Source organism: Sparus aurata, chromosome 13 (genome assembly GCF_900880675.1).
Source record: "Sparus aurata chromosome 13, fSpaAur1.1, whole genome shotgun sequence".
NCBI lineage: Eukaryota > Metazoa > Chordata > Actinopteri > Spariformes > Sparidae > Sparus > Sparus aurata.
In genome coordinates, this window is record NC_044199.1 from 9,257,965 (window position 1) to 9,272,176 (window position 14,212).

General features: G+C 43.1%; 2 protein-coding genes across 3 annotated transcripts; one reads left to right on the forward strand and one right to left on the reverse strand.

The window, feature by feature from the left end:
• The first annotated feature begins 121 nt into the window (after nucleotides 1-121).
• stk36 (serine/threonine kinase 36 (fused homolog, Drosophila)) lies at nucleotides 122-8,108 on the forward strand. Its single transcript, XM_030438971.1, has 20 exons — nucleotides 122-589; nucleotides 668-808; nucleotides 920-997; nucleotides 1,626-1,756; nucleotides 1,849-2,098; nucleotides 2,595-2,688; nucleotides 2,801-2,982; nucleotides 3,066-3,229; nucleotides 3,319-3,424; nucleotides 4,552-4,659; nucleotides 4,746-4,922; nucleotides 4,999-5,093; nucleotides 5,179-5,242; nucleotides 5,339-5,449; nucleotides 5,550-5,624; nucleotides 5,721-5,838; nucleotides 5,928-6,054; nucleotides 6,146-6,326; nucleotides 6,502-7,407; nucleotides 7,799-8,108. Exons 1-20 carry the CDS (start codon nucleotides 506-508, stop codon nucleotides 7,892-7,894), a joined length of 3,288 nt encoding a protein of 1,095 aa, XP_030294831.1. The 5' UTR covers nucleotides 122-505; the 3' UTR covers nucleotides 7,895-8,108.
• A 728-nt stretch (nucleotides 8,109-8,836) lies between these two features.
• Nucleotides 8,837-13,949, reverse strand: atf5a (activating transcription factor 5a). 2 transcript variants are annotated; one of them, XM_030437385.1, is made up of 4 exons: nucleotides 13,699-13,949; nucleotides 12,413-12,745; nucleotides 11,007-12,195; nucleotides 8,837-10,912 (listed from the first exon to the last, which is right to left on the reverse strand). In XM_030437385.1, exons 2-4 carry the CDS (start codon nucleotides 12,636-12,638, stop codon nucleotides 10,726-10,728), a joined length of 1,602 nt encoding a protein of 533 aa, XP_030293245.1. In that variant the 5' UTR covers nucleotides 12,639-12,745; nucleotides 13,699-13,949; the 3' UTR covers nucleotides 8,837-10,725. The 2 variants fall into 2 exon arrangements, with proteins under 2 accessions (XP_030293245.1, XP_030293246.1); XM_030437386.1 differs by having other exon boundaries at nucleotides 12,497-12,745; nucleotides 13,699-13,948.
• Nucleotides 13,950-14,212: the final 263 nt, after the last annotated feature.

Sequence of the window (14,212 nt, forward strand, 5' to 3'; positions counted from 1 at the left end):
CCCAGCCGTTGCCAAGAACGCAGCAGTGGTTGCTAGGCTAAGGACCCCGCCGTCATGTTGTCCACAGAAAAGCCAGTTTTAACTTTCATAATACACGTTTAGAAAACACGTAATGACATTATAAAAATAACAGCTGGGTGTGAAATAAGCCATTTAAATGCCACCTACACGAATTATGAGTGTTTGTGTGGCAAGTCAAACTGATCTTGGGACTTTTGTGAAACGGCAGTTAGTTAGACTTGCTCTGAGGCGATTATCACATCTGTCACCGTCCAAAAAGTAGTGGGACAGAGCAGCACCGCTAACTTCACTAACATTAGCATCTACACAAGGCTACTAGTCATAACTTTCGGCTGGTAAGGTTTACTGTAGTGACTCCAAGTGAACACGTTAGTGTAACTGAACACAGGAAATGACAGGTCGTGTTTACAAGTGGAACAGAGAAGTTACCCTCCGTCAGGTGTAAGTGGACGTTAGCCTCCTGCTGCTGCTGTTCGCCGTCGACATGGACTCGTATCACGTCTTGGAGCTGGCGGGAGAGGGCTCGTTCGGTCGAGTTTACAAGGGAAGGAAGAGATTTACTGGCCAAGTAAGTATCCAGCTAGTGTTGGAATAGTGTCGTGTGTCCAGCTTCAGTTTCACCGTCCTGCCAATTCGTTGTCTCCAGGTGGTGGCTCTGAAGTTCATGCCCAAAGTGGGTCGTTCTGAGAAAGAGCTGCGAAGCCTCAAGAGGGAGATCGAGATCATGAGAGGACTCGAGCACCCAAATATTGTCCAGCTCTATGACAGCTTTGAGACTGAAACTGAGGTATGTCTCCAGGAGTCACAAGAAGCGTCTAAAACTAGTTCCACAAAAGGTTTCCATCACCTACCAAACTAATTCTGTTTACATGTGAATTTATAAAAATGTTTGTTCCAGGTTGTGGTTGTAACTGAGTATGCAGAGGGGCAGTTGTTCCAGATTCTTGAGGATGATGGGAACTTGCCAGAGAGCCAGGTATGTATATTTACAGTCAGTTGGACTTCCACCACAGTTTGGAGGCAGATATTGTACTTTCACTCTGTCACATGTATTTAATAACTTTAGGTAGTTACTAGTCACTTTGCATATTTAGCACTGCATCAGAGCAAAGTTTCAAATAATACTATTTGTAACCGCATCCAAAAAAGCACTGCTTCTAATGATCTGAATTCTGATAAACTGTTGAACCACAGTGTTGTTTAAAGTACCCTGAAGTCATACTTAAGCAAAAGTAAAGATATCCTGTTAAAATATAACTTTGGTAAAAAAGTTAAGTCACTCATACAAGTAGTATTGGAGAAAAAGTCTTAAGGTATCTGATATTAGATGTACTTAAGTATCAAAAGTACAATTCTACATATATTTAAATGTATGTATATGCTTTACACTATGGATCGATCAAGTATATGCCTGGCCAATTATCAGATCTGATATTCATCTTTATGATCATTGGGACAGGTGGTTGTTTGTTTGTTTGTTTGTTTGTTTTATCTGATTGTCAGTAAAATAAATTAATTCAAACATGCGCTCATTTAGCTTAGACCTTAGACTTATGGTTTCACATTATCACCATTTGCTCTTCTCTTCTTCCTTTTCCTCTAAGGTCCGTGAGATCGCCTGCCAGCTGGTCTCGGCTCTCTTTTATTTGCACTCTCATCGCATTCTCCATCGAGACATGAAGCCACAAAATATCCTGCTGGGGAAAAGTGGAGTGGTGAAACTGTGTGACTTTGGGTAGATGCTGATTACTTTTTAAGAAAAAGCTAGCTGTGTCAGTAATTTCCACTAAGATAAACTCTTCTCTCTCTGATGCAATCTTGCTGCAGGTTTGCGCGGGCCATGAGCGTCTCCACCTTAGTGCTGACTTCCATCAAGGGAACACCACTGTACATGTCTCCCGAGCTGGTGGAGGAGAAGCCATACGACCACACAGCTGATCTCTGGTCTCTGGGCTGCATCCTTTATGAGCTCCACACGGGGGCGCCTCCGTTCTACACCAACTCCATCTTCCACCTGGTGCAGCTTATAGTGAGGGACCCCGTCAAATGGCCAGACACTATGAGCATCACCTGCACGGTACAGTACAGCCACAGTCTAGTCGGGCGTTCATGTTTTGGTCAAAGTGAACATCTTCCACAGAATGCTCACATTTACATCCTTTGATACAACGACACCTTGGGGAACTTTTTATTATTGATTGATATGCCAGTTTTCTCTGGTCTATGAAATGGGAAAAATGCTCGTCACGATTTTGAGGAGCCTTAGGTAAAATCCTCAAACTACATTTTTTGTCCAACTTACAGTCCAAAACCCAAAGACTCTTTATTCACTGTCTTAAATGACAAAGAAAAGCAAAAAATCATCAAATTTAAGAAGCTGAAAATGGCAAATGTATGAAATATTGCTCCAAAAAATTATGAATCAATTATCAAATAGTTGGCAAAAATATTCTTTCAATCAACTAATCAATTCTACATCTTATTGAAGCAACTGTGGACATGACGCATTATGTGTTTTGATGTATGTCAAACAGAATATGTTGCTTTAAACACGCTGCTTAATTCCCTTACAGAGTTTCCTTAAAGGTTTGTTGACCAAAGACCCTCAGAAGCGGCTGTCATGGCCGGACCTCCTGCACCATCCCTTTGTTGCTGATGCTGTTCTAGGTAAAACTCTTAATCATAATGGAAAATGTCCAAATATGCATGTCGATTGTCTGGTTTTTTTTTTTCATGATTCTGATGTCTCAATTTAACTGTTTATTTTGTGTTGACACAGTGCTCTCCGACACCGGTGTTTTCAGCCCTCTGACAGTCACACCCAGCCCAGACATGCTGGCGCTGAAACTTCAGCAAGTGGCGGCAAAGACGGTGCCGACGTCTGGACAGAGCAGATTACTGAGTAAGGCCAGGGAACAGAAGGACAGCAGAGGGAAACCAGTAGGCAGTGACGGCGTGAAAGTGAGCCAAAAATTGATTTCTCATTCTCAAATTCACGTGTAAATTCACAGAGAAGTGTTAAGCTGTTCTGTGCGCATTAACAGAAAAAGGACGGAGTGGGAAATGAAAGGGCTGCGACGGCAGCAGCTTCCCCGAGAGCCAAGCCCGCCTCCAGTGATGTGTCTGCTGCCTCAGGTCCGTCGCTCGTGACCGCTGCCAATCAAAGCCTCAATCCGAAGAAGCCAGCCCACATGAGACCAAAACACAGGTGTTTATGGAAGTTCAGAAAGGAACATATAATACACCACTCAAACCGGCTGATGTGTGTTAACAAGTTTATGTGTATGTCCTCTGCAGGGGTCAGATCAGCAGGGACTATGAACAGGAGTTCCCCTCTGTAGAGGTTGGACCCCGCCTAGTGCGGACACACAGTGAGGACAGACAGACCACACTGCACAGGCAGGTTAGTGTCGACTACTTTTTCCAGAAATAATGCCATTTTCTATTTAAAGGTTGTTCACAATTGGTAGTAACATCTGTCCTGAGTCATCCAATCACAATTTGACAGCTTTAAGCCCATCAGTTCATACCTGGTGTTAAATGCATCTCAAGTGACCTCTTGTGATCAAATCTCAGTTTCCCACTCTATATGCAAATGTCACCGGAACAATCGGAGACAGTGTTTTTTTATACGAAAAAATAAATATCATTGATGTATAATGTTTGCCGAATTAACAAGTAGGTCCAAATCATTGCTTATGTGTTGTAGACAGTGTTTCAAAAAGCTTATAAAGTTTGTCCGTACGGAACAAGTCTTGAAATTGAGTGTTTCTTTAAGGGAGTCTGGGGACTTTCCTTCCGGACGACTAAGAAGTAGCCTTTATTAGTTGCTATATAATGTGTTTGCAAAATGTGACACATTCGCTGTCTTTTTTTTATAAACTTATTGTAAATGACGAAATCAGTTGCAACAGTTTGTTCAAACAGCTGTCAGAAGGTAAGATGTACTTTAGACATGAAAACAGACAGGCTTGTTCAGAGATGCTGTGACAAACTGGCCCTGTTTACAAGGAAAGAAACAACTTGGTGTAATGCATTCAGTGCCGAATTTACAAAAAAGCCTGAATAATACAGAATTTGAAGTTGCTATTTTACTAAGTTTCATTTTTTGCTCTCTTAAAGTCACACAATTTGTAAGGGTGTCTGGGAACATTGTGGTTACAAGTTCATGGTTGGTTGAAACAAACTCAAACATGAGACATCTCCTACTAACATTGGCAGGTAGGAGAGCCCAAACACCTGACTTACATTACAGTGAACTACATGTAAATCATCACCTCTGAATGATCGGATCTCAAATGCATCCTCATGGCGTTCACAGCTGTACTCAGAACTGACCACGTGTGATCGGATCAATCAGGAGAATTGATTGATGCCAAATTGGATCAGGGCTTAGAAAATGTGTGTAGATCCATGAAAGAGTGTGTTTATCTTGTCTTCCAGTTGATGTGTCCCGACAATAAAGCAACCATTTGCCTTCTTAAAGGTAAAACTGTCTGAAACAGTATGGATAATTTCTTGTTCTTTCAGGACGATGACAGTGAGGACTACTGGGAGAAACTGTTGCAGGAATCAGATCTAAACCACAGTACCGTCACACCTCTACTTAAATCCAAGATCCTAGCATTTAAAGCTCAGGTAAATTAGGTTCATTTTCAAATGAGCATTTATTGATCCTACCTTATACGCTTTTTTGCATTTAGTTCCTTTGTTTGTTTGGTCAGCTGACGGGTGGCTTGGTTCAAGAAACGTGGCAGATTCACCAACCGCTGAAGGTTCTACGCAGCCTGATTCTGACCTCTGACCCTGAGAAGTCATACCACATCGGCCGGGAGCTTGGACTGCCCCACGTCCTGTTTGAGCTAGTCCATGAAACTGTCGGAAACTCAAATTTCATCAAGGTTAGTGCTCGGGAATTGAATCCTGTTAAAGATTGCATTGTTGCTGCAGCTGACTTTCTTTTGTGCTTCTGCTCAGCAACCAAGGAGCGTGCAGACACTCGGAGAAATGATTGTTGTGCTGATAATCTACTGGGAGAAGCACCGTGACTGGGCGGAAGAGGAAGAGCAAAGGTTTGAGTGTGCCTTTTCTTCACTGAAGCTGATTTTGATCATTTGTCGAAACAGTCGCTGCTCAACATCTGTTCTCTCACTGTAGACTGGAAGAGTTCAGCAAGTCCTTCATCGCAATTCTCGATCAATCAAACCTCATCCCTTTGGCTGTAAGTGCTCACTGAAGTTACTTTGTATAAACAGTTTTACAGTTAGCCTGCCGGTTACGTGACGCAGATGATTTTGTGATTTCTTGTTTTTTTTAGCCCCTGGCTGCCTCTGTTTTGTCTCTCTTCACACAACATAATGTCGATGTCGAGGTTGATATGGAGAGTCTCACCTCCTTGCTGAAAACCCTGCTTTTGGACACATATGAGGTACTGAATCTGTGAGAAGTGTTCTGTATATTTGGCGATAATTTGATTGTGTTTGATACGAGTTAAAAGTTATTCGCCTTTGTCTTCTCTGCCTTGTCAGCCCCAGTTTTCTCTTCCCTCTGGCTGGGGACTCTGTGACGGTGTCCTGTCTTTACTCCTACACACACTCTCTGAGGTCAGACTAGAAAGTGATAAGAAATAAGTTTGACTCAGTAGACACCAGAGAATAAATCGCCTCGTTTTAAATGCTTTTTTCGTTTTCTTTTGATAGCATGAAAATGGCTCTGGGTCGTCACACTTCAATCCAGAAACGTTTCTGGATCTTTGGAAGAGAATTGGTGTTTCACTAACAAAGACAACACCGGACACAGTCTTCTGTTCAGCAAATGGTAAACCTGCATATCCTGTGATGCCCTTTATATCAAAAACGCTCTTGTACAAGTTTCAACCATATTCCCTCATTTTCCTTTCACATCAGGGCTGTATTCCCTCCTCTCCGCTACTCTCCTTTTCTTCACCAAGGATCCATACTCGTGCATTCCTCTGTTTTCTAACCCTGAATCAAAAAGTGTGTACACTCTCGGCCACCTGCTGGGCACCAAAAGGTTGGTGTCTCCTCATTAACTCGCTGTTTAATTTCAGAGCGGCGCTGCTTCTACGCCCGGAGCTAACAACAACATCCTTTATACCCCACAGTCTCCACTTGTTTGCTGCGGGCGGTCCTGAGAGACTCGAGGTGGATGTGTGTCATGACACCGTGTCCGTGTTGAGCTGCCACTTGTTGTGCTTTCCGTTCGCCCTGGATGTGCCGTCGCACAACATGTCGACGATCATCCAGCTGTATGACAGTTGTGGCATCGTTACGAGCCTGCTGCAGGTTAGGGCTTTACCGTGCTCATCTCTGATGCAACACAGGATAACTCTTGCGATCGGCTCTCATCAGGCACACACAACTGTACATCTTAATGTCTCTCGTGAGAGCATTGTGTTGTTTGTTGTCAGCTGTTTGATCTGTGACAAGTTGTCTGGATGATTTTGATTATTTTTGACAGGTAATCCAAACTTTTCCTCCTCCTCTGCTGGAGCTGCCTCTCTCCCTGCTGAGCCGCTTGCTCCTGTGTGACCCCGGGCGCTCCTCTTCCCGCCTCAGAGCAGCTGCTTGTGGTTTTTTCGCGCCACCCAGGAACGAGCAACAGACTCCGCTCGCCAGAACCGCCAGCTCTTTGCTCTCCGAGCTGCTGCAGCAGGATGTCCTGTGGGATTCAGCTGTGGAGCTCCTGAATCTATTGTCCCACAAAGCCCGTTGTTCCCCTCGGCAATCCCGCCTTCGGCTTCCCCTGGACGCCTCGGTGCTGCACCAGGCACTGGCTCACTCTCATGACCAGATCAGGGCTGCTACATGTAGACTTTTAGGACATTTAGATCCATTCAGGCCTCCTACACTGCAACTTGACACTTTTAAACGCATGATAAACTGTCTTCATGACTCCTGCATGCCTGTCAGGCGGCTGTCTTGCAGGGCAGTAGGAAACTGGTTGGGATATATTGCGGCAGGGTTTGAAATGTGTAGGTCCAATGGAACGGGGAGTGAAACTACAGGGTTGGGCAAAGGAAAAGAAAATATACAAAAGTGTTCAAACAGTGCAAGTGCAGGAGATTCTGCTACTGTGGGAGAACAGGCAGTGGACAATGAGGAGGGACGCAGGTGGGTGGAGCAAGCCAGGAGAACGGCGGCCGCGCTGGCACCTCTGACCACCGACCCCGACGCCCTCACACGTTGCCACTGTTGCGCAGCCCTGGGAAACCTGGTACATGTCGACGGTGCTGTGTCCTGGCTGCTGGAAGAAGACGTGTCCAGCTTGCTTCTGAGAGCTGCGTGCACAGATTCCCATAATGCAGTGAGAAAAGCCGCCATAGCAACCCTGCGCCTGTACAGCGGGCAGGACGCAATACGTCAGGTAATGAAATGAACAGGTGACAAAAGGGCAGATGTTGACCTCACATCAAGTCTGGTTGTGTTTTCAGAAAAATGGTTAGAAAGACCTTTTTGTAATTGTTACACATTTTCATACAACATATATGATACAAGAGTGTATTAAGTTTTGTTATGGAAGAAACAATTCACACTTTTCCTTCTGATGCCTTTAAAACGTACCTTTTAATCAGTAGTGTTGCCTTAGGATGTGTCATTCCTTTTCATATGAATTTATTTCCTGGTTATATTTCATTACATATTCCGTCATGATCAGTCTAATATTTATACCTCTGTACGCGTGCTGGCACTTTAAACACAATTATAAATACTTTCAAGTTAATTTTATTTTCATCTCTCTTGTAATTGATCTGAAGGTCCTGATATCCCTCGACGCCAGTGAGAAACTTCTTCACGCTTCCCAACACGCACCTCCACAGTGTGACTATCATCAGCTCATAGGACAGCTGTGAGTGGGTCCAGTTCACCAGGAGTGAAGCGGATTAAAGTGTCATGTGTAAATCCTTTTTCTACTTTTTCACTTTAAAGTTCTGCTTTATCCTGCCGTTAAGCAGCGTGGTATGAGGACTGCAGACATTTTTTATTTTCTGTCTAATGTTTGTCTGAAACAGAATGAAACTGTTCAAAAATTAAAAAAAATTAAATAAAACCACTTTTCTTGATGAAGATGTTGTTTTGTGGTTTGTGTGTGTTGAAATAAAACATTTTGTCTGATGTGTGATGACACCAGTTGATTAAAAAATATGTAATCGTCATTCTTCTTGGTTTTATTTCGTTAAGACGTTCTTTTCTATAATGTCTACTGCACAATAACAACCAGGAGAGCCACAAAAAAGGTGGAGGAATTATCAGGTGGTTGTTTTGTGCATTTTGTGTTCAGGTGTAGCTCATGTCGTTGATTTTGGCTTTTGTGTGTCCTGATCCGAATCGACCGTGTAACAGAGATAAATCTTTGTGCGGATTTACAGCTTTTTACGGCAAGTTTTTGATTTTTGAGCCACATAAATGAACTATCGGCCCACAGAAAATATCTCTTTCAGACGGTTGGATGATTAATTACATTCAATTATTTTCAAATGGTTTACTTTGCATCGACGGAACAAGGACGGCTCGGTAGAAAGACGAGGTTAATGAAAGCAGTCGGTCCTCCTAGTGTCCGGGCCGCCGCGTCGGATCAGGAAGGAGCGCTCGTCGGCTTCCGTCGGGCCCTGAAGGTTTGAACTTCGCGTTGTCAAAAAAACTATTTTAATCACATTTAAAAAGGCAGGTGTTGTTTTCAGACGACACGTGATATTTTCTGGGTATTATCATAAATCGGTGATGGGAAAAAAAAGAGTCAACTACGCAACCCGGAGTGAAAAAGTTTATAAAGAAAAGAAACCACACAGGAGCTGTTCTGAGTTGATGACACACTTTATTTAAAAGGGAAAAAGTAAAGCTGATTTCACACGTTTATGATCAAATGAACTTGAAATTACATAGCGTTTTAATGTTTCTGTCATAGCACACATTTTTGGTTTTCAACAAACGCAGTTGATAGTACACCGCAGGGGCTCGAACATGTCACATGAATTTCTTTTCCAAAAAACGGATCGAACATTACAAATAAATGTCTATAAGTCGGCGCTCACATCCGTGATTGTCTTCAAATAAATATGCATAGAAAAAAAATCTATAATCGCAGTAAGTTGTTTTTTTTTTAAGTAACAGTAGTGGTTATCTGCTCAGCGACAAATGACGTGAAAAATAATTTAGAGCCTATCTCCTTCCACCAAAGCCAACAACTGCTAAAAAGCCTCGACAAATAATCTAATGAGATTAGTTTTTTTCTACAAAGAAAAAGGCGAACACACTCTACTCCCTGAACATACAAAAGTTGTTACAAATTAGTGCAGATCAGCCAGAGGCCTAGAAAAACTTATTGCCTTTATTATAAGCAGTTTAGAGAAAAGAATACTCGACTCGTTTCTGAAATCCTACATTTTCTATTCCGAGAGAGAGAGAGAAGAGATGGGAAAACATGCACATGGAGGCTGCTAAAACTCCACTACTTACAATCTTTGTACAATAGCCTCAGGAAAACTTTTTTTTAATTTTTAATTTTTTACCTCCGGAAGATGTAGAGAGAAGTAAAGTCTTCACAATGTTAAAGGAAAGAGAAGTCTGTAGTCTCCTGCCATAAATCATCCATTGTTATTTGTAGGACTGGGTGGACAAGTTGCATATCCTGAGCTGCAAAATAGATTGTATTATTTGCAATATATATGCAAAAGAAGACCTTGTTTTAATTTGTTTTCTTTTTACAAATTGCCAAAAACAATAAATTGAAGTTTCCGCCTTCATAACAGTGCAAATGATAAATCAGTTCTCTTTTGGTCACAGAATGTATAATTTGGACATCGGACAAAAACAAGTGATTTGTTACATTAAAAGTAATGCAAATAACAGGAAAAAAACAAATGTAAATACAGCAGAAAAGTAAAGCAGGGTAAAATGTAGACATGAACAAGGGGGGAAAAAAATGAAATCAGTGCTGTAAACATACAGCTTAACTGATGAACATGTGGTGCTGTATTAAACCTGAAGTCAATCAAACGCTTTGTCAAAGAAAAAGTCACAATATTAAAATGATGAAAAATAGTGTTTAAAAAAAGCTTTTTGTCCTCGTTTACATCGGCGGCTCTATCCGCAGTTGTAAAAGTCAACTTCAACCGCAGTCCTAATGATGTAAAATATTCATAGCGTTTGAAATATAATTCGCTGATCAAGGGCGCCGTTAATGATTCTAGAAAAGTATTTGGTTTGAACGATGCGTTAAAAATGGAATGACGCTGTTTCACATGTTGACAACATATTTGACCACTGAGACAGCGATGGAAGATAAAAATAAAAAAATAGAAAAAAAACAACATTTAATTCTATTGCTGACATCAATTCCAATGTAAGGCTATTTAAAAATATCAAACCTGCATAATGAACAACATCACTTCTTCAGAAATAACCCCAGATCAATTAGTAGATTCAAGCAGTGCGAGATCTATCAAAAATGATTGTCATTTTAAAGCATTGCAATGCCACAGTGCAGGCTCGAGAGATCAGAGTGCGGAAGCAATGGAAGCATTTGATAGTGTTGATTTAAAATGTTAAAAAATAATTCACATTAGCAAAGCATGCATGTACATCCTGCCCGCCATGAAAAAAAAAAGAAAGAAAAAAATCATCTTAAAGACACAAACATTTTCCCTGTTACACCCTCTTTAAATGTACTTGCAGGAGCTCGGTGTTACGCTGTCGTGTCCTGCTTGTGCCTTTGGCTGCGGGCCTTGTAAACTTCGATCAGCAGGTCTTTGACGTACTGGATTTCACGTTCTACCGACTCTGCCTTGTCCCGGAGCTCCCGGTTCCTCCCTTCAAGGCAGTGCAACTGTTCCTCCAAAGAATCTAGCTCCGCCCTTTTTCGCTGGCGATACCTGCGTCAGGCAAACAAACATTAGACAAATGAAGATCTTCATCTGTCACACCACATCGAACGTTACATTTCATGAAGTTGGAACTCAAACATACCTGTGAGCGGCAGTTTTGTTCTGATCTCTCTTCTTCTGTTTGCGCTCGCCACCTACAGCTGGAATGTCGTCCTCTTCGTATTTCAAAGCACAGTGATCATCCTTAAGCCTGCATGCTTGTCTGCACCCTGAAGACTCCAAGGTCAGACTCTCCCTCGACATTAAAAGACACTCTGGGCCCTGATCCTCCAGGAAATTGCAGTGTAAATCATGTTGTGCTATCTGCAAACTCTCTGATTTCACCTGCTCGTTGATGTTGCCTAAGAAGCTATGATAGGCCTCAGACTGCGATGTTGCTGGAAGGTAACAACCTTCGCTGATCTCTGATTTCCAAGAAACGCTGGCTTTTGTCACCTCCACACTAGCTTTGATAGTATTAAGCACCTCGTTGTTATTGGTGCCTCCGCTGACCTCTCTCATGCTATACATCAGCAGATCCTCTTTCTTATGTGAGGCATCAAGTGATCCACCAAAGCCAAAACCACCACCAACAACCTTCGCACCACCTATGACATCTTGACTGAAGCAGCAATTCTTGTCGTCTTTTGGTAGAACGGCACATCTCCTGACCTCGACTGCACTACCCAGACAGTAGCTCTTCCCTACCAGCTGATCGTCCTCTACGCAGCCATAGTTACCGGTGAGGGTCACCGCTGAGTTACCTGAGTTACATCCTTTGGAACTCAACAAACTGTTATCATAGCCTTCACTGAACCTCACGCCATCAGGAACTCTTTTCCTACCACACCCACTGGGGCGACTGCAGCTGTACGGGGCGTGTCTTGGAATTTTGGATCGCCCAATGGGCCCCCCACAGATACTCAGCAGGTCCAGTTCTCCCGTTGCCAGGGTAACAAGAAGTGGGCTGGATTCCGATTGGTTAGATGTAGAGTATGATGCGTATGGCAGCTGAGTGAACGGCTGAGGACCCGCCGGCAGTGGACCCCTGTCGCATTTTCCCAGCCTCGGCCCTTTCTCTGGCAGTGGTTCGGACAGGAAGTAGTCCTCCAGTTGGGCGAGTTCCTCTTGCAGCAGAGAGGTCATGACCTCCAAGTCAGAGGGCACCTGGATATCATTCTGAAGGGGTGAAGGGGGAAGGGAGGCATTGGTGGAGGAGGGAGGGGAAGGAGGGTTTGGGAGGTACGAGGAGAAATCCACTTCTTCCGTCATCCAGTCAGTGAGACCATCACCTATTGAGGAAGGAAAGTAAATGCATTCGTTACATGCCGCTCGGTAGACGAAAACATTACAGCTGAATAACATTCATGCAAAAAAAATATATCAGTCATTTAACATCAGACGTAGCATTTTTCTAACGGCATAATCTGATCGACGATAGTAAATGCAATGCAACGTTTGTCGGAAAAAAAGTTGCAGCATATCAGTCGTAGCTAGTTTATTACTTACTGTTCAAGAAGGACGAATGTGCTGCAGTGCCGAGCCCACCTGAAATGGGGAAAAATATAAAAAAGCGTACTCGCTGCAACTCACCAATTAAGTGCTGACTCTCCTCTGACACCTCCCCCCTGCACCCCTGTGATTGGCTGTGGTTAGCCTGTGGGTGAGAGAGAGCGAGGGGGTCTGCCGGGCAGACACGAAGAGTCTTCCAAACAGGAGCTGATGTTGCCATCATTTTGTCTGTTGGTGCTTTGATTCAGTCCAAGTCCAAACATATGCTGGGAGCAAGCGGGGTCTGACAGATGGGCCACAGAGAGCAGGGCTGGGTGAGCATAATGAAACCTAGAGGGTGAACAACAGAGACAGGGATCAGAAAATGTGCAGCCTGGGACCAGGAATATTGCTCGTGCTGCCCTCAGCAAGTTTCTCAACGGGACTCAGAAATCACCTGCAAGTTATCGCAAAACATCATTTTGAGCAGTTAACTCCTGAATGCGCATCTTTTACAATCTATCAACATACAACATAAATATTAGTCATCTAAAATAACATGAAAAGTCAACTCATCCAAAACAGAGCTGGCACATCCGTGATACAGGTTCGAGAGCTGTGTCCTTTGGGCTTTGACCAGCCGCTAAGCCAAAAAAAAAAAAAAAAAATGCACTTGACATCCTCAAAACACGTGGGACCCAGTGATGCTGTCAGCGGCCCAACTGTTGTCAAGAGGCACCACAGAACAACTCTCCAGACACCCCGATCATTAAATCGGATTAGTGCAGATCAACTGCTTCCAATCGCATGTTCCTTTTAAAGTAATCACCTCTGTTAGATCACTTAAGCAGTTTAGGCAACAGTAATGAGGTGTCTGTATGGAAAAACCTGGCAGCTGAAAGTGACAGAAATGTCATACTGTATCTCCAGTTTACAGTATATGGGTTGAAAGCCAGACATTTACATACACCTTCATACTATCACATAGTAGTGAACACAGCTCTGATATTAATCCAGCCATGGACTCATGATCACAGCAAACAAAAACGACCTAAATCCAGTGAACCTGTAAATAACTTTATAGGTTCCTCTACCAAACCTCAGAGGGAAAATATGCAATTTAGACAAATAGTCTACATAGAGATGTTTAAATAGAAATAATTGTATGAAGCACAGAAAACAGCCACATAACAAACAACTCCGCACTTGTAACACACGAGCAGCAACAACACACTGCCAACAACAACACAAACAAACTTGACGCAGCTGTACGGACACAGAGGGTTAGAGAGAGTTTCACTTACTCCATTATTGCTGAGAAATATGTAGAGCACTTGGGGGTGCGTTGCTAAAGCAAAGCACGACTTCTTCTCGGGTCCAACAACTTCACGAGTTTAAAGAGCCATGATTGAGCTCGGAATATCCGGGGCAGCGCAGCAACAACAACAAAAAAAGGACGAGTTGTTGCTTTGTTGTGGTCGACCTGTAAACTGAGGAGCCGCTTATTGCGAGAAAGCATCAGTTCATTCACACCTAGCAACCAACTGCGTCACCGGGAGGAACCGTGGTGCTGAGTGTAGATCCCTCCGCCCCCACCCGCCGCGTCCCCACACGTAGGACAGCCCACAGACTCACTACTGCCGGGCTCCGTAAGAAAGTAGTTACTCGCTCATTAGTGCCTCTCTCAAAAAAAGTTAAACTAATTCATGTACTGCTTTATGATTAATCTAATTTGTTCTTGTACAGCCACAAAATGGCGACGTCTTTCAAATTCAAATCTACAGGAAAAAGGTAAACAGAATGAAAGCGAATATAACT

Excerpts from the sequence above, each read along its gene's own strand:
- stk36 (XM_030438971.1), top strand. The coding sequence starts at position 506 with ATGGACTCGTATCACGTCTTGGAGCTGGCGGGAGAGGGCTCGTTCGGT. Across the intron at positions 2,689-2,800 it reads TGTTGCTGATGCTGTTCTAG|TGCTCTCCGACACCGGTGTT; the intron begins GTAAAACTCTTA and ends GTGTTGACACAG. Across the intron at positions 2,983-3,065 it reads TAGGCAGTGACGGCGTGAAA|AAAAAGGACGGAGTGGGAAA; the intron begins GTGAGCCAAAAA and ends GCGCATTAACAG.
- atf5a (XM_030437385.1), bottom strand. The coding sequence starts at position 12,638 with ATGATGGCAACATCAGCTCCTGTTTGGAAGACTCTTCGTGTCTGCCCG. Across the intron at positions 12,196-12,412 it reads ACATTCGTCCTTCTTGAACA|GTGATGGTCTCACTGACTGG; the intron begins GTAAGTAATAAA and ends CTTCCTCAATAG. Across the intron at positions 10,913-11,006 it reads AACAAAACTGCCGCTCACAG|GTATCGCCAGCGAAAAAGGG; the intron begins GTATGTTTGAGT and ends TGCCTGACGCAG.